Source organism: Bemisia tabaci, chromosome 9 (genome assembly GCF_918797505.1).
Source record: "Bemisia tabaci chromosome 9, PGI_BMITA_v3".
Lineage (NCBI taxonomy): Eukaryota > Metazoa > Arthropoda > Insecta > Hemiptera > Aleyrodidae > Bemisia > Bemisia tabaci.
In genome coordinates, this window is record NC_092801.1 from 22,732,498 (window position 1) to 22,758,527 (window position 26,030).

The 26,030-nt window shown below is 36.0% G+C and overlaps 2 protein-coding genes across 2 annotated transcripts; one reads left to right on the forward strand and one right to left on the reverse strand.

Moving 5' to 3' along the window:
- The first annotated feature begins 215 nt into the window (after nucleotides 1–215).
- Nucleotides 216–12,380, forward strand: spas (spastin). The gene is made up of 8 exons (XM_019047933.2): nucleotides 216–1,101; nucleotides 2,164–2,334; nucleotides 3,090–3,253; nucleotides 4,206–4,385; nucleotides 5,347–5,604; nucleotides 6,256–6,446; nucleotides 7,100–7,293; nucleotides 9,735–12,380. The coding sequence occupies exons 1-8, from the start codon at nucleotides 660–662 to the stop codon at nucleotides 9,896–9,898; spliced, it is 1,764 nt and encodes a 587-aa protein (XP_018903478.2). The 5' UTR covers nucleotides 216–659; the 3' UTR covers nucleotides 9,899–12,380.
- A 4,384-nt stretch (nucleotides 12,381–16,764) lies between these two features.
- Rox8 (TIA1 cytotoxic granule associated RNA binding protein Rox8) lies at nucleotides 16,765–25,734 on the reverse strand. Its single transcript, XM_019047953.2, has one exon. The coding sequence runs from the start codon at nucleotides 25,549–25,551 to the stop codon at nucleotides 24,352–24,354; it is 1,200 nt and encodes a 399-aa protein (XP_018903498.1). The 5' UTR covers nucleotides 25,552–25,734; the 3' UTR covers nucleotides 16,765–24,351.
- Nucleotides 25,735–26,030: the final 296 nt, after the last annotated feature.

A 26,030-nucleotide genomic window follows, 5' to 3' on the forward strand; every position in this document is an offset into this window, starting at 1 on the left:
TGCAGAAGTACCAATAAGTTTATTGAGATTCTCGATTTCAGGTCCCTTCTCCCGTCGGTGACAATGCATCATTTAAATAAACGAATCAAATAAAAATAAATGAAGTGCCTTTGCGTTAAAGTTTAAGTACTTAATAGCCAAACCATGGCCAAACTACTTGAAGTCATATTCCCATAACAGATTTTAAATATTGGCGCTGAAAATCTTGATCACAAGAGAGCAGCACTGTAGTCCAGTGTTTGTGTTTTCCCGTCTGTAATCCATGAAAAATATCGATCAACTTTTCTAGGTTATTTATTGTGACTTTCCCCGGATTTTCCCCCGTGAAAAGTAGAAGTGGAAAGTTAGTCTTTTTGTAGTACTCTTGTCCTGTTCCATTTTGCCCAATTGTAGCTGTGGATAAAGTTAAATTCATGATCAAACGTCGATTTTCTGTCCGTGTGAAGTTAAAGCACCATGACTTCAACAATATGCAAGCATGTCAGTGCACCCTTTCTTGCATTAAATTATTGAATGTGGTAATCAAAATGATTTCTTTGTGCTGCAACAACTGACGATTTCTTAACTCAGTGCTTTCCCTTCCTAAATCCGTCTTTTGCATTCACCCATTTAGTTTGGTTGGTGTTTTGAGACATCACTCTTTGTTCTGTCCAGTGCTAATGTTTGGAAAAAATTCAGCAAAATGTCATAAGAAAGGGAATCATGCTGAAAAGAAAAACTTACTGCCTGTTACCTCCGTAGTATCCATCCATGAAAAGAATTTACGCTTTGTATCTCTGCCTGTAATCGTTTGTTTTTCCGTAATACATTCTTGTTTGCACTTTTTGCTTGTGCTCTGTAAATACCTTTGGAGCTCCATTGTTAAATTGTACAATCTTCGTAAACTGAAGTTCTTGAATCGTAGAATTGAAAGTTCTGTTGTCATAACTGAACTACCGTGTGAACCTGTTGAAGATCAGCCAGCTGCACCGGACAAAATGAGGTCGAATCTAAGCCACTCTGTCAGTAACAACGTCAATGAGCTGCTAATTAAACAGAAAGAGCATCACCGGAAAGCTTTTGACTGCATTACCAAAGCTCTCAAGATTGATGAAGATAATGGTAAGTGTTGGATTGATTAATGCGCTTGAGATCAGAGCTTTTTTGTGGGTGTGTTTTTTCATTCATGGTCTACCTTTCAGACCCCTATTAGTGAGAAAAAAAGGATATTGTAAGTTGTCTTACATTTGCACAGAGTCTAATCATGGAATCTGTTACCTGCCTTGAAGATTTATTAATTTTAGCACTCAAGATGATATGATTGTAATCTTTGAATCTGATGGCATCATTTGTCTTCAGAAAATATAAGTAAAACTAACATTGCAACCTCAAATCTCAAGTGTAGCAATAAATATTCTTTCGCAAGAGTGCATTAAATAATAATTTGCAAGAAAAATACAACCTGATATATGTGGGCAAAACAACGTAAGTAACAGGATGGGAGAATAGTGCTAAGCCCACACGATTACAGAGGTGCAATCCCTATGCAAATTATCTGGTCGTGATAATGAAAATGTGAAGGCTGCCGAAAAAGAGAATTAAAATGAGAAAGCAGAGCTTGGCACTTTAATTATGAAACACAAATCTTTCAGGGAGAAACTGCTGAGCACATTGCTCTCAGTACTGTATTTACTAAGTTTACACTGAACTGTTCGTTTTATGCAAAGAAAATAGTAAAGCGTGCAGTCTTATGTGGACAGCAATGTGAAGGCTGCCTCAAAATATGTGTGGGGAAGGAAGTCTTATGTGGACAAAAATTTGAAGGCAGCCTCGAAAAGTTGAAGGTAAAAAACTTTCTGCATCCTGCACTTTTCTGCGGGAAAATCATGGCCAGAATATTAAAAAATCAGAATTAAAGTCACGAAACGAACTCTAATTAATTTCAGTGCAAGACTGTGGGTCAGAAGTTTCAGCTCAACTGAGGGATAGAGGTTTCAGCTCAGTTGAAGGATAGAGGTTTCAGCTCCTCAGGCAGAATTATTAAAATACAAAGCTTACAAAGCAAGGGTTATGCCGAAAGAGCCACACCAGTTTGGGTCTTTTTTTTACCCCAGCAGATCAGTCAGTGAGCGCTAGCTTATTAAATGCCAAAGGAAGTTTTTAATTTTTTTTATCTTTTCTCAGGTAACCCCGAGGATGCTGCTAAATTCTATAAGCGAGGCATCGCAGAACTGGAAAAAGGAATTGCAGTGGATTGTAGCGCTGGTCGTGGAGAAGTGTGGGACAAAGCGAGGAAACTCAGTGACAAGATGAAGACTAATTTAGCAATGGCCAAGGATAGACTGAATTATCTTGGTGAGGATCATTCAAACTTCTTTTGAAAGCTCTTCATTTTAAGGACAGTCTTTTCAGTCCAAACAAATTCATCCAACGGATAATTCAACATATCTCTGCCAAAAGAACTCTAGACGAGTAGGAAAAATGGGACGTGCTCTAGAAAGCTGCGCAAGAAAAAATGTTAAAGCGGGCGCGATTCCTTTTGAAGAAATAGAAAAGCTGGATTTTAAATTTTGTCAAACGGAACTATGTGGCACTCATGAGCTGTGGGCATGGAAAAAGAGCGTTGTGGACAGAGCTCATGAGTTGCTTACAGCTATGATCTCTCTTTTAATTTCAAATTTTTTACTTGCTCTTAATTAATTAATCTTAAATTTAGAATTCTGAAATGAAAAAGCTGCTTAAAGCCAGAGGTGCAGAAACTTCTAAGCTTCCACATTTTCACGCGCTCGCCAGCTGGTTTTCCAAATTTTTTTCTCATCAGTTTTCCACAAAATTTCCCACCAATCTTAAAAAAGATGATGTTTTTCTTTGTTTTCCTTTGATTTTCGACTTGTGACCCCTCAAAATGTTCCCTCCTTCCATCATTTTATAGGCTTTTCGAAATTTTCACTCGCTAACCCGGGCGCGCAATCGGGCACTTTCTGCACCCCTGCTATAAGCTTACTAAAGCTGCTCTGTACGTGAATTTAAAGGGGCTTAAAGTCAGAGGGACATGATTGCATCGCAATATTTTGAGTTACACATTTTGACTAACTCATTTTTTCCCTCAGAAACGCACCAAAGATTGCAAGTGATGGGAATCAGAAACAATGGTCGACCAACATTGCCGAAAAGCAAAACTTTGCCTCGATCCATGGGTTCGCGAAACGCTGCTGCATCTATGCAGCCTGGGAACAGATCTAATACTCCGCCTGCGCTCAAAAAACAGCTCTCGGTAAGTGTGAAATGAGAGCTGCAGTTTTATTTTTAATAGTTAATATCATTCCCAATTCATTAATTCCTGTGGAAACACGGATTTCAAATTCATTGCTTAAAAATCCTTCAAATCAGAGGGTCTGGATCCCCTCATGACTGGAAAATTTTTCTTTGATTTTCAGGAATTTTTACCTTTGGACACCTAGAAAAGTCGGACTTTTTTGCGTAGGGCATCGACTCACCAGCCTAATGAAAAAAAAAAAAAAATAATCTAAGTAGAAGTATTTAAAGGTCAAGAATAGTCAGACAATTTGGAATTCCTATAGTCAGTTTAAAGTGAAAAGTCAGGGAATTGGAAAATTACTAAATTCTGGTAACTTTTTTGTGCCTACATGCTGAAATTTAGGCATATTGCAAAAAAGCCTGTGCTTTCTTTGAAGTAGTAATCGATCATTCTATTTCATTGATAGCGGAAGACAATGTCTCTCTTATTTTCCCTCATTTCATACCTTTAAAATAATCCAGTTCTATCAGTATGCAGAAACCAGTTTTCTAGATTTCACTGACTGGACTCCTGAGAACCAGTTTCCCCCTCCACAAATCCTTACTGACACTTCTCAAGTCATTAAACTACTCTCCAGTTAAGTCTTTTTCAACTCCTTTCCTTTCAGTTTTCATTTTCATGGGAAGTATTTACTACATGCTATGTCCCATCTGCGTCACTGTCCAAGAATATAGAGAGAAAAAAAGGATTAAGAAGTTAATCAACAACTCAAATAATTTTAGTTTTACACCTTTCAATCGTCAAAATATTTACTCACTGCGTTTTTGTTTCTTAAGATGATGGTCTAAATGGTTTTGATTTTTCCACCTCAATAGATTTGACTCAATCTGAAAAATGAAAGGAAGAGTCTTTGCTTATGTATTAATGTACTAAATGTCTGTCTTTCTCTCTTCTTTTGTTTATACAGGGTCCAACTAGTTTAAACTGCTCTCCATCACATTCGATGGCGACACGGTCCAAACCTGTCACGCCTCAAAAACCAAGTAACTGCCTGAAAGGAATCGACACGAAGCATGCCCAAATTATTTTAGATGAAGTCTTGGAAGGTGGACCTCCTGTTCACTGGGAGGATATTGCAGGGCAAGAGGTACTGCTTTATCACTGAATCTGTGTCATTTAAAATGTCATTACCGGTTTAAGCCTATGGCTTTATAGGAGTATGTTAATACTAGCTCTAGTCTTATCTAATCTAATCTAACCTAAGGCGGTCAAGGTAATCAAGGATGCCCACAATTTCAGTTTCATATTGAAAGTAGCCAAAGATAATTCTTTTGAAAAATCGTTTACAAGTCCTGTCGGCATTTTTTTTATAAAAATGAACTCCTAAATAGACCATGCAGATTTCCCAACGCCAGAACAGTTCTTTTTAACTTGAACAAACATTTTGCTAAAGCATTAGGGGTGTTCCAAAAGTACTGATAACTTCCTGTTAGGAGGCGAACGGAAGCAGGTATGAAAATATGGTTTTTATAAATTTAAATCCCTGTAAATTACCTAGGAATCAACACCGAATAGAGCCCTGCAAGCCAAAATTTACCGAGTTTTGGAATTTTGCATTGAAGGTACGGAGCTGACTTCGCCCCTTATCAAAATGTGCAATACTTTTGGGACACCCCATGTACCTGTGAACTATCTTTAAATTCCAACTGCTTTGTGTAAATAATATTTGGAAGACTACATCCAGAATCAGCCAAAGAGTATTTCACATCGTTTAATTTCCTCTCGAGTTTAATTTTATTTCTCCAAATAATATGCAACCTGATGCCTTAAAACCTAGTGGGAATTTCTTTGAGAGTACCTATGAGGAAATGTTTCATAAAAAATCAAGGCAGAATTTTGGGAAGTTTTCATTCAAAAAAGTAAAAACACGAAAGGAAACTAGGCAACGTTTAAATCAGTCAAGCTGACTCCAGTTGAAGCTACCCATTTCAACTGTTCTCAAGAGTCAACAGTTCAGAAAACTTGAAACGTTTTAAGTCCGTAGCCACTTTGATAACAAAACTTAATTGCCAGTGAGTTCTAGCAATTTTTTCTAATTTTTATTCCAGGTTGCCAAACAGGCATTACATGAAATGGCAATTCTCCCTGCTCTCCGACCAGAGCTCTTCACTGGTTTACGCTCTCCTGCAAGAGGACTACTTCTCTTCGGACCACCTGGGAATGGTAAAACATTACTAGCCCGAGCAGTGGCTACATCGTGCAATGCTACTTTCTTTAGTATAAGTGCAGCTAGTCTTACTTCAAAGTATGTTGGTGAGGGTGAGAAGTTAGTCCGTTCCTTGTTTGCTGTGGCTCGAGAATTGCAAGTAAGTACATAAATTTCTGCCAAGTATTTCTTCTCTAGCTGTTAATACTTGGGCGACGGACATGTTTTCTAGCGAACATAACCAAGAGTTAAGTGTACTATTGAGTGCTGGCACCTCTGACATGTTTCCAAATCATGGTTCTACTCATTTTTGAACTGGTGTCAGGTATCTTGTGAAAATGTGAATTAGAACCGGTAAACTTGTTTCTAAGATGTTTCGTGGAACTTTCATACAATAGCTTGTGGATGAATTATCGTTTTACGGTCCCATTAAAAATGCCCCATCTCACAATATGCTATGTTATCATGCTGAAAAAGTGAAGGAAGTATGTAAAAAAAATAATAATAAGTAAATACATAAAAAACTGCTAGAGCATGAGACAGGGTCAACATTTTGAAACAGTTTGCATCTATGATGTGCCCAACAGTCGCAAATTTGATCTCCTCATTTTTCATGCGGCAGAATAGTGTTATCCACTTAGTCTGCGCAGCAAAATTAATTTCTAATTTTTATTGTGCACTGTTTTGTCGAAAGAATGGCTTTTTAATCCTCTCTTTTTAAGGTGGTAACTCACATGACATTGTAGCTTTCCAAAAATAACTCTCAAGTAATTACGACATAAATTTCATGAATTTTCATTTTTTGCTGCAGCCATCTATAATATTCGTTGATGAAGTGGACTCATTTCTTAGCGAGAGGAGAGAAGGTGAACACGAGGCCAGTAGAAGACTGAAAACAGAATTTTTAATTGAGTTTGATGGTCTGCACTCGAATTCTGAGCATCGCCTTCTTGTCATGGCAGCAACCAATCGTCCACAAGAACTAGATGAAGCTGTCCTGAGGTAACACATCACATGATTAAACATTCATATTTATGCATTCACTACCACGCGAACCAGTTTTCCATACTTCCTCTGAGATCTTAAATTATTTTTATTCAGTCAGCATGTTCACTGCCGATGTATTTTTGTGAATATGTTCCTGTTAGGCCGGAAAAACCAAAAAACAAAAAACCAAAAAACCAAAAACATAACTCCCTGAAAAAACCAGTAGAATTTAAATGCTTCAAACGACAGTGTCACCTGCTGTAGTGCTGTCTAATTTAGTGTATTAAGTTCAACAAAATTGACGAGTTGTGTCAACTTTTTGAGGCGCCACGATGGCCCAGCCACTTAAGGCAGAACATTGCTTGAAAATATCTAATTTTATAGTTCAAAATTGTTCAAATACTGCACGGTGCCTGCTGTTATGATGGTAATGAGACAAAGTTTGCTGACCTCTGCTCTAAGCGGGTGCTCAATTGTGATTCCAGAAGTTCCGCTGTTCTTTTTGGTCATTGTTTCAAGCAAAAGTCAACGACAAGAGCATTGTTGAAGAACGTGTTCATGCATGCCATATGAACATGTTTTGGCAATTGTGTATTTCCCTCAAAAAATACTTTGAAACTCTCAATGCTTTTCCTCTCTCGTATTCAACTCGCATTGTCTGTTTACAGGAGATTCACAAAGAGGATATACATAAGCTTACCAAACGCTGAAACGAGAAAAGCTTTGCTGCAAAGACTGCTCAGTCGGCATGACAGTCCTTTATCTGAAAGGGAACTAACGCAAGTTGCAAAAATGACCGAAGGTTATTCGGGTAGTGATTTGACTGGTCTAGCCAAGGATGCCGCTCTCGCTCCCATCAGAGGTAAATTTTCCAAAAAAATTTTTTCGCGGTTTTTTTTTTTTTTTTTTTTTTTTTCGCAGAGGGTTTTTTTCGTGGTTTTTTTTTTTTCTGTCTCAAATGTAATCATAATCTTCAGCTGACCAATCAGGATTGCTAAATTGAGTAAAGCTTTTGCAAAATTGAATTCTCTCTTAAATGCTTCAGAGAAATCGAGCAGTATATAGATATTATTCGTTATTGTCTCACTGCAGGTATCGAATACCTAGGGTTGAGATTACCAAATTGTTCTGAGGATAAGAATTGACTGAATCGATTTGATACAATTTTCCTTATTATTCACGATTTTATCAAAGTGGATCTGAACGTAGTGAAGTGGGGGTCAAAGGCTGCGGTTCCTTATTTCTGTCAAACAACGCTCTATTAGCAATGAAATCAAGTCTGTTGTGATGGTAATGCTAAATTACCAAAATTCAATTAGCCAATATTCAAAAATTCAAAACAGTTTCAAATATTTGAAACTTCAACCGCAAGAAGTATCTACTTCTTGCGGCAAAATTCTCAAGATCGCAAAGTCATTTCTATTTCGGGAGCAGAAGACTGCATTCTGAAACGAGAGAATTAAATGGGGGAAAAAAATCAAAAAACCTTTCAGAGCGTATTTTACTCAGCCAGAAAACTTTCAATCCAAAGTATTAAAGTAGTAAAGTAAGTATTCAAGAAGTAATCGATGAATATTGCTTGAAATATCAAATCCAATAGTCCCGCGACTCTGAATTTTTAGAAAAATCAGTCAATTTTAGATATTTTGCCACCATATTATTTTTGCCGGCACTGAATGATTTTTTTTATGGCTAATATTTGGCATTCACGCTACCTTTAGTTGGGGTTTTTTCCACCATCATTTTTAATAATTTTCCAATCATTTTCATCATTTTTTGGAATGAACAATCACATGAAGACAAACAGGAAAAAAAAGAGAAAAAAACGAAAACTAAAGCATTTTTCACCCTTCTGTGTATGCTCTTAAATAAGCTCTCTCTAATCCTTTTTTTTTTTGTCATGGTAAGAAAGTTGAAGTAGGTGGTAAGTAAGATTAACCTAATAGAGCAAAAAATTTAAAATTAAGCTTAAAAATTTACAAATATTGAACTTAAGGGTTGCTCATCTTCTTTCCTAACATTAGTAATTTTTGCAGAAGTGACTTGGCAACTCTGTATTAAACAGCATGGTAGTTCTAGTTTCCTGTTTGGGTCACCAGAGAGCGCATGAGTGTCTATCTGTGGATTTTTAGCTTTTTTATTGCTATTTCGTACAATTAAAAACATATTTACATTTTAAACCACAAGAAATCTTGAGAAAATATACATCCATATGAACTTATGTTTTCTTTCCTAATTTTAGTATCTAATAACCACTCTTTCAGTAATCGAAGCAATCAACCTCAACCATTCCATGCATGCTGGTGAAGTAGGTCTTTTTCTAAGACCTCTGTTTGTCGGGATCTATTTTCTGTGCTGACCAGTCTTACTCAGTAATCACGAATGATGAATTTGTGATGATGATGATGAATAATTTGACGTTCCCCCCAAGGGCTCCATATTATTGACCTCCCTTACAGAGATTATCAGTAATATACATGTCATATCAGAAGTCTTCGATCCCCCTAAAATGTATTGTCTCCTCTCTATCTATCAAGTCATCACAGTCTCTTTATTGAGGTCAACCTGGGAAAGTGATCCAGGAATTGGACAATGTTGATTGTGCTGGTTCAAATCTGACTGGCATACAACTAATAAGCGCCTTACGTTCTAGAGTCAGCGCTCATGTATTATTTCTTTGAAAGTCTTCGCAGAGGTGTTCTGCAAGCATCTGTGAGGCCAACTGCTCACAGATAGACTAGAATTGACTCCAACTTAGATGCTGAAATTCCAATTTTTATTCCCAAATATTTTTTGAAGTTGGTAGTTTTGAAGGGAGAATAGCTCAATATTAAGCTCGAAAAAGTGTCTTCCTGACCATTTGGCTATCTTTTAAACATCTCAGAATTTAAGAAAACATTATTTTAGTAATGGAGCTACATAAATAGAAAAATATGCAAAGTTTACTTTTTCATGCGAAGTTTAGTTTGCACCACTTAGGAAAATCTTTAGAAAAATGGTTCTTTAAGAAAATTTAACTTGGCCATGGTCCCTTTTTGCGTTGATAGTCTTGCACACTTTATTCACGCAACCCTTTATTCAAAACTCAATTTTTGAACTGAAAATTTCTGATTGTTTTAAATCAGGTTTAGCTCAACCTGTCATTTCGTTTCTTGTATAAAAATGCTGTTGAAACACTCCTTTAGTGTTACAAATATCTTGATGTTTTTTGTCACCATGGTCGCTTTTCTTTTTTCTCAGACAGTCGAGGTCTTTCAATAAACTTGTGCAACTTACATATTATTCCTTGATTTTTGTCAACAGAGCTGCAGTTTGATCAAGTGAAAAACATGGACCCGTGTAAAGTTCGCAAGATAACTTTCCAAGACTTTGTCGAATCACTGAAAAGAGTCCGCCGGAGTGTGTCTCCAAGCACTTTGACAGCATATGAAAAATGGAATCAAGACTACGGTGATATTAGTTTATAGGTTGTTTTCAAAATTTTCCGTTTCTTTATTGTTATCATTTTTGCCAGCTGTACCTCTTAATTAAAATTCAGTACCATTCTATCTCAACCAACTGCTCTCTTTTGAGATAGGTCAATTCTTAAAAAAAAAAAAACTGTTCTGTATTGTTTTTAAGTGCCATTATAAGGCATTTGCTTTACCCTCTAATCAAGGCGGATAAAGAATGGTAGTCGCATTTTGCACCTTCTGGACATCACACAGCATCGGGTACGTTTCGGGTACATCCTGATAGCATGGCAAAGCGTGTACCCTCTGCGTGTTACAGCCTCTAAAATGGCGGCTCAACTCGAAATGCGGCCACCTTTCTTATCCGCCTTGCCCTCCAATGTTTGAACACTTTCAACTTTCATAAAAATTTAATTGTCTGCAAATCAATGGCACAAAGAAGCATGGGCTTTTTTCTCTATGAAAGTGATGATTTCCCTGCTGCCTATTGCATCGAATCCCAAGATGGGTCTTTTCCTCTACCCTTTTCGTCGTAAGTCAACCTTACAATTTCAATGTGCCTCGTTCCTCATTCTCTCATTTTGATGATTATGAATGTTACTGACAGAAGAAGTTCCTGCAACATTTGATCTGTACCTTCATTCACATTTGATTTCATATTTACATTTATTCGATACTTGCGATGTTTGTATTTTTAGTTCTTTCCCCTTGTTTTATTTAGCGTAGCTTTTCAATGTTTGTCATGGACCCGGTGCTTTAGATTTTTGTTACTGTTTATATTCTTTACTAACAGGCATATTTTCTTGAATTAATTCAAATTAATTCTGTTCTAAATTGAGCTACTTACACCTTGTTTACACTTATGAACTTGTCCTCAAGCAGCATTAAACAGTCGCTAGGAGAGAAGTCAGTTTGATGATTTAGTTTTAGCCGAGTTAAAGTATTTCTGACAATGAGAAAAGTAAGGCTATCTTTCGACTGTTCTGACTCCTGCTTAAGGCTTTTTAAAGTAGTTTGACAGTAGTTTGTCCTTGTCGGTCCACTCAAAGTGTTTTACCGGCAAGAAATGAGTCCTCCTGCATTTAGTGGCCATCAAAACATGAACATGTTGCCGCCTTTATTTTATTTTATTTCTTTTTATTTTCTTTTTATTTTTTTCCAAGTATATCCTCTGTCATCTTAGTTTAGGTCTTATTTTTTACGGACTTTTACTTTTCCTCACTTGTACCAGTAGGAAGGTAGAAAGTTGATTTATTTACGTTTCTGCTAAAATTTGTTTCTTCCTCTACCTGAAGGGCAAAGAGGAAGTTGGAAAGTTTCAGCAACCCTTAGAATAGAGTTATTTTCTGCAAACAAATCTACTCACCTGCCTACTTTTTTGCTTTTTGGTTCCCCTTCCGACTGTTTTTAACTCGAGTAGGGTTCGGCTCAATCGGGGATCATTGTCAATTTTTAATAATTTTTACCTGTTCCTCCAGATTTTTTTTTTTTTTTTTTTGTGATTTTCTCCTATCCAATGATCATTTTGACCAAACGAAGGCCATCAACAGGCCAAATACTCACGAGGTACACAAGGTTACAGAAAGAGTCAGTTTTATAAAAGTTTTTCAGGTTTTGAATAAAATGATTCCAAAAAAAGAAAAAAAGTGACCACATTAACGTACATTGCGAGTTTAAAGTTCCATGATGATGGCCATTGTTTGGCCAAAATGATCGTAGCCTGGAATAAAATTACAAAAAGAATATCGAAAAGAACATATAAAGTTATTTAACATTTAATTTATTGTTTAAAACTTGACAATCTATATTCACATGAGGACTGTAATAATCTCTCTTTTTACTCCAAGAAGGTTAAATCAACAAAATAGTTGGTTTGAATAAGTGATAAAGTTGCTAGACTGAGAGTGTATGATATTAATTAATGTTGTAATTGCTGTCAACAAGGCAGCATTTCTAATGTCGGTTTTGCAGTGAAAAATTACCAATATACTTTTGATCTTATTTTTGTAAGTGTATTTTGTATCTTTACTTCATAAATATCTCTCTCGGGAGCAGCATGTTTATTCAATTGGCATAATACTTTACTGCTTTACTGCTAAGTGATTTTAAAAATAAGTTAGATGCACTATACTGCTGGCAGTTCAGTACTATATTCTTGCATTGAACCATTGATAAATATTATTTTCTCTATTGGCACATCCTCGGTTTCATAAGACAGCTTTGTGTTTTAAATAATCGCACAGTTACGTACTGTGCTCCAAATTCATTTTTTTTCTCATGATTTTTTCCTCCCTAACTTCAACCTCTCAATTGATAAATTTATGTGGATGGCTATAATCTATGAAAAAAAGCAAGTCAGTCGAAAAATCTCAAAACTTTTGCTCCATTATGCTTTCTCAGAGGGAAACTTACCCATCAATTTCTGATAATAGTTTGCCTTTAGATAGAGAAAATTGTGGAAGTCACAAAAAAACCCTACTCTAATTTCTTCCAACCCCCCCCCCCCCCAAAAAAAAAGAAAAAAAAAAACTTTTAAGTAAGTACCGGTGTTAGTTCTCCTTTTCATTTCCACATCAAATTTTCATGTTCAAATTTATTTTAAAATGTGCCGCTGATCAAATTGTTTCGCTTTATTATCAATATTGACAAGTTAATTAACTGTTCGAGCATCCGTCCAATTCAAATTCAATTGCGTGATGTGCTTTGAGCACACACAATCTACTTTGTACAAAATTCAATTGCTTATAATGTCTTAAAACGTATGCAATTACTTTATACTTCTTTTAGTGAAAGCTTTATCATGCAGCTGCAATAAAATAATTACTCTTGTACGACCAACAACAACAAGTTAAAACGAGTCGTGAATTATATTGAAAACCTTTGCAAATACTTGAATTATTCTTTTTTGCTACACTTATTATTACTCAGATTTTATTTACATCGCCGTTCCGTGGACAAAAGGACGTAACTCCACCTTCATGTTGCCAAATTTCTGCTCTAAATGTGTATTTCTATTAAAAAACAATATACAGTTCTTTTCACTGAAAATTTCAGTTTTTTCCACTGATTACTATAAAAATCCCCAAAATTTGAGGCTGCAATCGATAACTCGTTTAAGTTACTCATATATGTGAAAATAAAATTGTGTTAGTAGATTTTGTAACCCTGGAATGGAGATACGTTCTTTCGTCTGGCACACGACGCCAAAAGAGCTTTTAGTTTCAGCTGATCAGGAATTCGTTTGGAAACCGACAACATTTTTCATATTTGTAGGCTATATTCGTCTGCCTTACAGTCTCTTCTTTTATTAAGCACCGATGTATGTTAGGAAAAATTGCTCATATTTGTAGAAGCTTTGCTTCTGCATTTTGCCTTTGTTACTCAAATTGATTCACGTTACTATAAGAAAAATTATATTAAGTTTTTTTAGTTGTAAGAAGAAGCCAGTAGATGCGATATAGTCTCTGCTTAGATAAACATATTCAACTTGTATATAATTCCTAGTCTTAATTGGAGCAGATCATATGATATGCTTTCAGCTGTGATTTATATTTTGTCTGATCTTATTAAAATTCATCCTAGAAAGGAATCTTTCCTTTCCATTTAAGGTTGTTCCTGAGCACCTCATAGAGCGATTTAATCGCGGATGGATCAACTGATAATTTCTGGATTTTAGAACATTTTTCAAGAACTTCCAAGCATCTTACTACGCCGTGGTGCATCAGGTATTTGAACACAAAATATGATCAAGAAGCAAGTCAAAATGACCCCAAAAGTTCGGTTTGAGTGAATACCGCTAATGGATCGACAGAATGATTTGCAATGTTCATTTGGACTGTGCTGTTTTGAAGAGTATTTTTTTGCCAGAAATACCTGACGCAGTGCAGCGAAATGAGATGCTTGGAAGTTCTTAAGGAATGTCCTATAATCCAGAAATCATCAATTGATTGATCGACAGTTGAATCGTTTTCCAAAAAGCTGAAGAACCACCTTAAGGGAGATGATTAGCAGAAGAAGCAGAAGCAGAAGATTAGAAACAGAAACTTTTTGTTGAAATATGGAGACTGAAGAATAATTAATTTTTGAGCGTGGAGAAAATGCAGGAGTGGGTGGCCAGTTAAGATTCAAAGGCCATTCTCCGCATCATTTGATGATGTTACTGGATATGACAGGGTGAATTTCCAGTTTTTAAGAAAAAGCTACCTTTTACAGCAAAATTGACCAATATTAAAGTTCAATTAGTTCAAGCATGGTGCCAAAGTAAAGGGAAACATAGTTTTGGTGATTGTCTATGTCCATGTGCCTAGTCTCTATCTTTGTTCATGTGTGCAACACCGGTGGGAGAATCCTCAATCGACCATCATTTTCTGTAATCTCTCTGTAATATTTGTTTGTTCTCTCCGGCCCCTATAATATTTTAGTCCCTTGCGATCAATTTTTTTAATATTAAGGTATGCTGTAGTTGTTGCATTCTAATTTTATGAAGTAAATTTCTCTATGGGAAGTGTGCCAGAAATTTCGCATCGACCAATCATGATTTAGTTTTTCTCAACATTTATAAATATAAAGGTAGGCATGTTAATCAGAGTAAAAGTGTGGACAAAGCTCAGGAGACTCATTTGATAGGCTGCTAAAAAAACGGGCAACCTTATCACTTTTTTCAAACACAGAGTCAGTTTACATCAGCTCTGTTACTACATTAGTAAATTACACTGAGAGTATGTTAAAATGCCCCACTGCTATTGCCACCCAATTGTTATCGGGTGAATTTCTTTCTCATTATGATCTACCGTATTAGCAACATATATGCCATTCCTTCTTGTACCAGGAGTGGCCAGAATTTTCATCTTAAAAATCCCCGACCCTTTATACATCGCAAGCTATGTAAGATTCAAGGTCCCAGGCTAAACATAAACATGCCTCTGCGACATAGTGTCAAGCTTATGAGGCAGAAGTCAGCCAGCTGTTATCAACCTCAAACCAGTTGTGAACAAATATTTTTTTGACCCTGGCTTCAGTGCTTTTTTTCAACTGCTGTCAAAATTTTAACCATGTTTTACAGGCCCCAAGCGAACACTTGCTAGAGACACATTGGCATGTAATGTGTTGACATTCCTCAAATTTTTAGATTTTAGTTCTCGGTCAAAAGATTTTTTATTCTGTATAGATCATGCGGCCTTGAAAAGTGCTTGATCATTTTCTTACAGTCAATTGTGTTAGGTCCTTCATTACATTTAAGCAATGTGACAACATCTTATTAACTCGAAGAGTCAAGACTAATCCACACAGGTGAGTCATTCCATTAAACAAGTTTCGAGACCCTTTTGCACATTAGTGCAGGAAGTTTGAAGGCAATGCATTCCTTACGGTAGAAGCCCATTCCATGTCGCACTGGCTGCGGTTGAGTGAAGGTCAGATGCGCGATGACTGACCTGTGAGGATTGGTTTTGTTTGAGAGTGTTAATTTTAAATCTGAAATGCAGGAAAAGTTCTTTTCTGTTCATAACGGTATTTTCTAAAGAATCCAGAGGCTTAGAGAGATGATCACAGCTTAATATTGCAATTCATCAATATTGTGGGAAAATATTTGAAAATCCCTGTAGGAAGTGATAGAAATTTGCTTGTACTATGCTTTGAGGCTCCATCTGAAAAGCCGTTTTCCCGTCAGCAGTCAATTAAAATTGGAAAGAGTTAAGCGGTCACATACATACTGACGTGTTTCAAAATCTAATTTCCTACCTATTTCAGTTTTTTGGAAGGAAACCAACCAGCAAATTTACTTGAAAATTTTTCTTGCCCGCAAGAAGATCATACCGTAAAATTATAAAATTGTAAGCGAAAATGTCGGTTGGTTCCCTTCCAAAATGTTAAAATAGCAGATGAGGTTTTGAAACGTTGCAATGTAGATATGACTGTATCACTTAGCTCCATTCATTCAAGTAGACGACTTTCAAATTTAATCAGTACTTGTCACGGTACAATTTTCCTATTCTAAATCCAATTTTTGACTTATTTTTTTAGCTTAGTAGCAAAAGAGCTGGTTTACAGAAATATGTCATTTTTTTTTTTTTAATATACTGATCGGCGAGTATTTCAAAAGATGAGTAGCACTCCCTATTGTCTTTTTTTAGTCGGAGCTCTCTTTCTTTAAGTCTCTAAGTAAATTTCTAAACTTTGAACATTAATTCAACAGAAGCTTTCCAGGTAAACCATTCAATAGTTAATTTGGAGGGTTAATATAGGAACTTTCCAGAACTTTATGGAGGCAATAGTACTTATTAAGCAACAGGATGGTTGACCATGAATTTTTTGAAAGAGAAATTTTTTCATTCCTGCAAGTGCTCTTCTCATTCATCTGTGTTATGGAAGTAAATGTAACTTTTCATACTTGCTAATTGTAAATTTTTATGCTGATGTTTCTGAATACATGCATTTTTGTTATATTCGTTCCTGCTGATTATTACATCACCAAACAGGAAAGAAATTTGAATTCCTCAAAGACTTTCATTTGCAAATATGCTACTATTTCCGAATCACAACTAGATGTATTTCTGCCTAACGGAAATATGTATTATGACATGAGCCTTGTTATGCATATATTCTTATGAGTCTCAGGGCTCATGTCCTAATGCACATAGTTCTGTTTGGCAGAAATACGTCTAATTGAAATGTTCAGTCTCATGAAGGTTGGAGGCTGGTCTTTCTAACATTGCCAAAATGTTACCATGGACCAGTAAACATTGTCTGAGCTGAATTTTTTACCTTGCAGCATTTGCAGACATCTGAAATATTTTTAATATGTACAGGAGAGTACTTAAAATAATGAAGAGCCTCATTAATCCCGGTCATGGAGGGGCAACAGGAGGAAAAACGTCTAATAGTTATTTTTAAATAATTTATTTTCTTCTGAACTTAATCACATGCGGATGATTATTTACAAAAAGGTGCACGGTCAAAGCACCTTGAGAGACCAATCTGTACAAGAATAGAACTACTTTTTCACAATTCTTTTTTTTAAATTTGTACAATTTTTAACCAACTAAAAGTAGATACTTAATAGTAGATTCGAACTCCTGTAAAATTATTTAAAAATAGAGCCTTCTCTACTTTTACTTCATGTTGCTTTCCAACAAACGTCTTTGAATTCATATCACTGAAGAGACAGTCAATATAAATAGAGGAACGTCTCTTTGCTGAATGTGCTATTGGAATCATGACTTGGTGCGTGTTTTCTTTTCGTAGTCAAAATTGGAGCGCAAGATATTTACAAAGAGTAGAATTATCGTTAAGTTACAGTAACTCTATACGAGGCATGGGGAGGGGACTGGGAGGAAGTAAAAAAAGTAGTAAATTAATAAGATGGGTCCATTTTCAGACAGCTAGTGTGGATTGCTTACCACTTTGACAGATTCACAAGGAAGCTTGCTTAAGATGAAACAGTTTTGAAATGCTAACAGGAGATTTCATTTTTGCCCTTTTCTTACGAGATGTAATGCGTGAACAATAATGTTGAAGACACCGCGGACTAAGAGGGGGGGGGGGGGGGGGGAACGGAAATCATGTTTGGAACATACTATCTTAAGTTCCAAAACAGGACCCTACAAGAACAAAGTCACAAGAATGGATCACTAGAGTTCACAGGGAAGGCATTTACAAACAAATAAGGAACATACTTAGAACCTTGAAACTTAAAAAAGTAGGTAAGAATAAGCAGTCACGTACTAAAGAGTCAAAACGTGGTGGGACTTGAGCCCAGAAATCTGTTGGTGCACCACATGATAAGGGAAACAGAGAGAATAAAAAGGAAATAAAATGAAAAAAAGGAGGAAATTAACAGTAGAAAAAGGAGAAAAAGAAAGTATAAATGAAAAGAGGGAAATAAAACGAAATAGAAAGGAAAAAAATAAGAATGAGGTGAGGATCTTAACTCTGAGGACGATAAGTATGTACACTTTTAGGATTCAATGTTAGCAGTCAACGATTTGTCAAATTTTGTTTAGAAAAGTTGAGAATAAGAAGAGAGAAAATAAAGTATGGATTTTAACGCTGAATATGGTAAATATGTACAGTCTTGCGATTCAATGTCAGCAGTGTGTGATTTGTTGAGGACCTTGTAAATTTTGAAGGTGAAATTCGCTAGGGCGAATTCGGGAAGGATTTCAAATACATGGGGCTTTCATACAGAAAAGAGGTAGGGTATCTTTTTCTATCATGAAAAAGGAGACCTCACGTCACAGTTCCTGGGAATGGAAAAACGAACGAAAACATTTTTAGTTGCGTAGAAAGGACAATTGTAAGAACTGCGAAAACTGGAAACAAATAAGATGCGTTTGTCAAAATCAATTTTTAACAGAGGAATCTCATAGATTTTTAATGAGATTGGTGTTATCTGTTGCAATTGTCATTTTAGCAGGTTTTTATATTTTTGTTCTACCAGGAAAGGTACAAAAATCAGTTAAAATATGCACAATGCTGATAGATCAAAGTTGGAAGAAATTATCATATTCTTGAAGACCACTTTGGATGACATAAAGATCACTGTGATCCTTCTTTGACGAATTGGAACAAAAAAAAGACTTAGTCATTTGAACGGATCTTATTCATTCCAGCTCTTAAAGAAGCTCCAACCTTAAGAATACGATGTAATACACAACGCAACTTAAACATATATATAGACGCTACAATAAAAACCTTGGGGTATCAATCCACTACTTAGAGACTTTTTTAAGATGTCAAAGCAATTCTGTTGCTTCTTCACAGAAATGTTTTCGAACTAACAGAACGCCCAGGGTCCACACATTTGGTCAACAACATTCATGCTATTGAGAACAGCCTAATGTTAAGAGTGTACGGACTAAAACTTAAGAGGTAGATTGTTCCAAATTTAGATTCCGTAAGGAGGGGGAAGGTGATTGAAACGAGACAAAGTTTTCAAGATACAGTTTCTTATTATGCTAGATTTACATAACTTGGCTCAACTAAATGGTAACATTTCTCATTTCGTTTGTCGAAGTTATTACATTTCAAAAGGAAGACTAGAATTTCTGCTTCCTACTAGGTATTAAGTGACGACACTTAATTTTTCATCTTAAGGGTGTGAAAAACCAAGAAGATCTTCTGGATCAACTTTCAATGCAGAATACATTACAACTGACTTCAAAAATGAGCCATCTTAATCTACAATATAAATTACCTACCTACTTACGAAAAACAATAAAAAAATAAAGTAAAACTTATGCAAACAGTTAAGGGTGTCAACTGTCTTGAAATCTTGAAGACAATAGTGCGCCCTCTGCTTTTCGATATTTCTATTTTTTCTATTTACAAGTAAGTCGTGTTAACCTTTGTAACAGTTAATTTTCTTCAAAGAACAGAGAAAAGCTGTTAAGCTTACTAACTCACACTCAGGAGGAAAAATCTTCGAATTTCTCACTCTCAGTACTTCTTTTCCAATCGACACTCAAAATACTAAGGCATCAAAAACGATATTTTTCTAAATCGTGGGATCCAAAAATATATGTTTCTGAAATAAAATGGAGCCACACACACCACGTGGTCTTCCAATGGTGCAAAAATACATCTTCATCTTACAGCTGTGTCTTTAGAATTTGATCTCTACAATTTTTCGTAGCTTTTATACTTTTCTCAGATTTTGAATTTTGGAGAAGATAACTCAAATGCTCCCCGAGATTTCTGTGAAAGTGCATGTTTCAGTTAAAGAGATACTGACAAATTCAAATTTCTTTTCTACAAAGAGATAGGGTGGGCTAAGTCGAATCAAATTTTGAATTGAAACAAAAATTTAGAATCAACAAGGGCAATCTACCATTCAGAAATTCAGGAAACAAATAATATTATAAAAGTTTTTTCGAGTTGGAGTAAGATCAGAATCATAATTGGATACTTAATAGCTTTTCTCTACTTTGCAGATCCTTTATCAGAGTCATGATAAAAAAAAAGATTAACTGTATGATCAACCATCCAGGGATTAAAGGGGAACTTTGGAGAAATCATAAAATTGTAATTTACTTGTCTAAACTTACTGACACTAAAGAATAAGCTGTTCAAAAAATAAGATAAAAAATTGAGATCTTACAGGTAGCCTTTGGGACGAGGCTCCTTATCCTATTTAATTTCTTCAGGAAACAATTTGTATGAAAATTACTTTCGATGGAACATTTAAAATAGATTAAGACTCTCCTCAGAACTTTCAAATGGATTTCTCTGAGGTCAATTTCATAAGTTGGGTAAAGTTGGCTAGTCTAGGCAACTAAAAAGCTGTTTCGGGGTGTGATGAGAGCGAAGAGGTTATTTCCGAATTTTTTCGGTGAGCCTGAAAACTGGAATATTTGTTGCTTACAAAAAATAGACTAAACTTTTATGCACTACCTACACTCACATTTAAAGCTATGTAACAGCAATTCATACAAAAATCTTCATCACAAAGTTTCTGAAAAACATCAAGACAAATTTACACAGAAATAAATGATTCTCGGAGATAGGCACAAAAATCCAATCTGGGGATGAGTAAAAAAATATAAAAATACGTGAATTTTAATCTGCAGATTTTGATTGTATGTTCTAAAAATTAGAAAGGATACTAAACCGATTTAAAAGAGTTAATATATTGTACCAGTTGAAAATTATAAAAACTAATTTTTGATTGGAGACAGCCTGACTTCCGATATTTTTTGAGAGGTAAGTGATTAAGTAGGTACGGAGAACATAAAATTTAATAAAAATGAGCTTCTTTTCTTAATTCAGCTTTCCTGTTCGATTATTGGCCCCTGGTACTTGGTTTCATGTACCTATATATAGTCTTAAAGTTTACCTTCTTCATTTCAGGGTATAATGAACAGAAATGAAAATGATTACCCATGAATGGAAATAAATCTACAGTTTTAAATGAACCATTGTATATTTCAACACATTTACGAAAGGCAGCAGCACACAACCTTGGGCTCAGAGAGGGGATGACGGGTGGGGGGAGGGGGAGACTAGTTTTACGATTTTGAGGAAATGCTAATATTTTTACGAAAATATAATTCTGACATACAAATATTGAAGAAAAAAACTCGGCATTAACTGAGGGAAGCGTTGCTTGACCCTGCGCTAAATTTTTGCTATTTCTTTGGAATTAACTGACAACATCAAAGTGTATTTAATTTAATAAAATAAAAAAAAAGTATTACCATGACAAATGGAAGATTTTTGTAGCCGAGTTAGTAAAAGATTGCATGAGGCTAGTCATTTAGGGGATCATAAAGGCAGCTTAGTGGGATACATTTCTTAGAAGATAAAATGTTGCATAGAGCCAACAAAACCAACATAATTACCAGGCATGATCAAGTTTTGAACTATGAACTAAATAAAAAATTTAGAGGGGACATATCTAGTGAGCTAATTTTATTCCCCAGAAAAAAAAAACAAAAAAACAATGATTGAATATTTATACACCTTCTTGATTACTTTTGTATTCATTCTGTTTGCATTAATTTTCAAAGGAAAAATTACTTTTTGTTTCTCCCTGACTTAATAAGATTTAGGGCTGTATTCATAGTTGTTTCTCAAACTTTGGAGCTTGTGATACTTGCGTTGGTTAAGGATGCCCTAAAACCAAAGGAGCAATTGAGAATACAACCTACATTGTAATGTCAGGACAGCCGCAGAATATTGTTAGTGAGATGCAGGGTCTACCCAAAAAGTTTGATTACAAACCAGGAAAAAATTAAAAAAAAGAGAGACCTTCTTTCTCACCATTCAAACAGAACGAAACGAGCGAACCAATCAGAGTCCACACGGTGCTACCAAATTTTGGCATAATGTTTTCGACATTGAGCATTGCTTCTATATTTAAGAGAGCTGAGGAAGTAAGTAATACTAAATCCTAAATCTTAATCTGAAGAATAGAGTTACCTGACAGAACTTAAGAAAAGACGAAAATGACAGATGAAACCTGAGTGAAAAACAAAATATTTTGGGAGTAAATAAATTTTGTCTTGACGGGCTTTTCTTAACGAATATCGAAATAGGTAAATCCTAACAAGTGAACGTATTTCTGTCAAATGGAACTATGTGCATTAAGCCATGAGCCCCAAGATCCATAAGAATATACGAATAACAGGGCTCACGTCATACTGCACATAGTTCCGTTTGGCAGAAATACGTCCAAGTAAGGCTGAGGATGCTACATTTGAGTGGCTAGCAGTGAAGCAGCATTAAAAAGTTTATTTACCTACTGGAACCCTTCCGAAAGTTTTTGAACTGAAGAATACATGCCCAAAGGTGGTTCCCAAACCTTGTGGAAATAATTTTGGGATGTCACATGCAGGCTCCTTAAGTTCTCAAATTTTAACTTTGATTTAAAGCAATCAATCACGGCGTCATAAATATTTTAATTCAACTGTACCAAAGGCAGATCATTTTAGCAAAATGAACAAAAACATTTGAATTTGTCGTATGGACAGTAGTTTTAATTCTAACAGCTCATGAGCTGATGAACTGCACGCAAACAAGACATGCTTCACCATTGTTCTCTTCATTTTCTAACTTGCTCTCTGCACTGCACCGCTGCGAAATTCACGCAAGTCCATCCTCGAAAAGTAGCTAGAGCTGGGGAAGGAAAAGAACGGACAAATGTTGTATCGAGCTGAATGCATTAATCATCAAGTGACTCATTGGTTAGCAAATTGATTTCTGTTAGGTGGTGCCATTTTCTGATGTGACATTTGTCCATTCTTTTCCCGCCACTTCTAATGCCTGCTTCTCTCTCCTTGCGCTGCAATTCAAGCCTTTCATGGCTACTTACAAACGAGTAAGTTTCGGGGCATATTTTGTGAAGAAAACAAGGTTCGAAGAGGAAGTAACTTAGCTTATTTGGACTCCTTCTGAATTTAATACGTTAATTACAAAAGAACCAAAAAAGAAAAGCTTGTTTAACGCTGCTTTCTGTTGGTGTGAAAAACTACAATCATCTCAATCCGGCAAGGTGAATATAGAATATTCTTATCAATAAATGAAATTTACTTGGATATTTTAATACAAATACAGTTCCTTAGTTTGCCAGTTTACTCGATAATTGTCAAACTGTACAGCAAAGCACAGGGAATAGTCACTATTTTTTAAAGAAACTGGCAATCTAGGATTCTTCACTTAAAAATGCACAATAAAGCTTGATGGCTTTAACAGAGCTGAGGCAAGATTGTCGACAAGTTTCATACCTAAGTACTATTGGAGAAAATTCCACTGAACCAGATTAGGATTTTAAAACCGCATTCAATCGATTGAATTGTGTTGAATTTAATGACTAAACAGTACTTGAAGAAGAAGAAAAAAAAATACAAAAAATACCAACATGCAAAATACAGAGCGGGAGGTACTTATTTGCTATCAAGTTCTGATTGGAATCTGTGGTTAGATATTTAAGTACTTGGATAAATTTCATGAAAATACCACATAAGATTATCCTTTACGTTGAGTTATGGTTTCATTAATCTTAGCTGATTCAGTGTTTTTTTCATTAAAATGTTTTTACTTAAAGTGGGTCCATGGATCAAACTGGGTCAACGAGACAAGTTACAAAATACGGTAAACAAAAAGAAAATTAAGACAGCAGAGTGCTGCATCAATGCATTTCGATAGGAATGTTCGCATCATTGAAAAACTGTCTGAATAACTAAGATGAAAATGGTGCAAGAAAGATTGAGTCCAATTGGAACATTTCTTCTTTTTCAGTGTTGGCTTGTAGATCAGCAGGCAAGTACATCATGAACAACACGAAAGACCATTTTCATTAGAACTTTAAAAAAAGATGGGATTGGCGAGAGAATCACACTGACCAGACTTAATATTGATCATTCGGCTTACGGGGCAAAGATGTACCTAACAAATAGAAATTAGAAAGAAAAGGAGGAAGGGAGGCCATGTTATAGTATCTTTCTCTGTACAATTTTCGATGAGGAGCTCATTGACAGGGACCTAATTTCATTAAAAGCTTACTGCAAAACCTAAGTAAGTGAAGTGACGAAACAAAAGCGTTAACTTTTCAGTGCAAAGGAATTTTACTTCCAAACAAAAGAGCTATACCGTGACTCGCAAAATTTCAAAGGAAAAAGGTTACATCTTTGCTTTTTTAGCACTTGTTTGGCAGCACTATGGTCATTTCAGAAAACTTCTTAAAGCACATCGAGACTGTTGTCAGGTCTTCAGAGAACGTAAGAAGTTACGGATATTAATGGGGCTTAGAAGAAGAGCAAAAACACTTTGAATTCAAAGAGCGATTTTAAATCATAATATTTTACACAGGATGAACGTTACAGCTTAGTCATAAAGTTCAAGGTTCAACCACATTGGCATTGAGTATTTACAGGAACGCAGACGTTCAATTTAAAATCCCTTCGCTTTACAAAAAAAAAATCCAACAAAAAAGTCTGCCAATATCACACAAATTAAAGCACTAAACCATTAACTCACTGTGTTTGGAACTGCGGCATCGTGTACATCATGGCTCCGGGTTGTTGCATGGCAGCACCTTGTGCCGCGACGGCCATTTGGGGACCAGCACCTGGGGTCTGGGACGGTAATCCTTGCCATCCGGGTAGTGTCATCCTAGCATAACTCTGAGGATAGCCGAATTGTCCGTAGGCTAGACCTGACTGCATTCCTTGGAAATACTGACCTTGCATGCCAGCAGCATAACCTTGCGGATACCAATAGCCCATTTGCTGAGTGTAGAGATTGTATGGGTACTGCGTTGCATTGGCTCCAGATCCTGGCGGTTGTGGTGTTGTTGAAGGAGTGTTGTTTGTATTGTTGGTGGTTGGGTCGTTGGACTCTTTACCCCAGAAACACTTTACCACTTGCCCGTTGATCTCTGTGTTGTGTACTGCTTCAATAGCTCTCGTGGCTGAATCCTTCGTTGAGAACTTGATAAAAGCGTAACCCTTATCTTTGAAAGCACGAATGTCGACGATAGTACCATAAGGAGAAAAAACTTTTTGAATTAGTTCGTCAGATAGTCCATTCGTAAATCCTCCACAATATACAGTACAATTTGTTGGGCTAGACTGGTTATAGACTTCTTCATAGGTGGGGGCTTTAGTGTTATTAGTGGACCTGGACCTTTCATTACGTGGAGGAGGAGGTTTCCTTGTCGACCAGTTAGTTCTAATACTTCTGGTGCCCAGCCACTGTCCATTCATTGCTGCTATTGCATTCTCCGCTTCAGCCTTCTTGACGTATGAAACAAACGCATAACCTTTCGATTTCAGGGTTTGAGGATCACGAACAATTCTACAATTGGAAATCTCTCCAAATGGTGCAAAAGCATCTTTGAGGGTCTGTGTTTCAATTTCAGGACTTAGATCACCAACAAAAATGTGATAGTGGTTGCTTGTGTCTTGCTTAGGCTGATTACCAGGGGAAGTGGCCCAGTTAACCTTCATTTCTTTGTCAAGGAATACACGTTTATTCATTGCACTGAGGGCAGTTGCAGCCCCTTGATGTGTTGTAAATTCTAGAAAGGCATACGGATCATTACCTGGTTCTCTAATGACTTTGCATCCTTTCACGGGGCCTATCTGGGAAAATAATGTACAAAGCAATTCGTCCGACACAGATTGGTCTAAATTACCGACATACAACGTCTTCGGATGACTTTCGTCACTCATCTTGGATGTAATATATATGCGGGGATGGTAAAATGAAGATAAATTGATCTAAAGTTCGCGAATTTTTAAACACCGCTAGTCGGCAAACAAATAAAAACAATTCACAACCACTGCATTGAATTCAGCCTACACAACTACCATTTTCCGAAACCGCTTCACGAAAAAGGAAAGGGGAAGATGAGCATCATCAACCGCCCGAAAACATCGACCACCGAAAGATGATAGGCACTATTTCCGGAAAATAATTAAAAAAAACTCTCCAATAATTGTTCCCAGACTTTTATCTTATTTAAATGATCTATATATAACGAAAAAATAAACTCATGAATTTCTAAGTTTATATTAATGTCTTACATAAAATTCATAATGATTTGAATTTCAACCATGCGTGCACACATGACAAAATTATGCAACCCGCCAGACCCGCCGTACGCAGAAAACCCGCGAATATTCAAATTTCGAAACTTTTACCAGCATGA

What these genes read in the sequence shown, in the direction of transcription:
- Rox8 (XM_019047953.2), bottom strand. Translation starts at nt 25,551, where the DNA reads ATGAGTGACGAAAGTCATCCGAAGACGTTGTATGTCGGTAATTTAGAC.
- spas (XM_019047933.2), top strand. Translation starts at nt 660, where the DNA reads ATGTTTGGAAAAAATTCAGCAAAATGTCATAAGAAAGGGAATCATGCT. An exon ending in GGATAGACTGAATTATCTTG is followed by an intron (nt 2,335 to 3,089) that starts GTGAGGATCATT and finishes TTTTTCCCTCAG; the next exon opens with AAACGCACCAAAGATTGCAA. An exon ending in CGCTCTCGCTCCCATCAGAG is followed by an intron (nt 7,294 to 9,734) that starts GTAAATTTTCCA and finishes TTTTGTCAACAG; the next exon opens with AGCTGCAGTTTGATCAAGTG.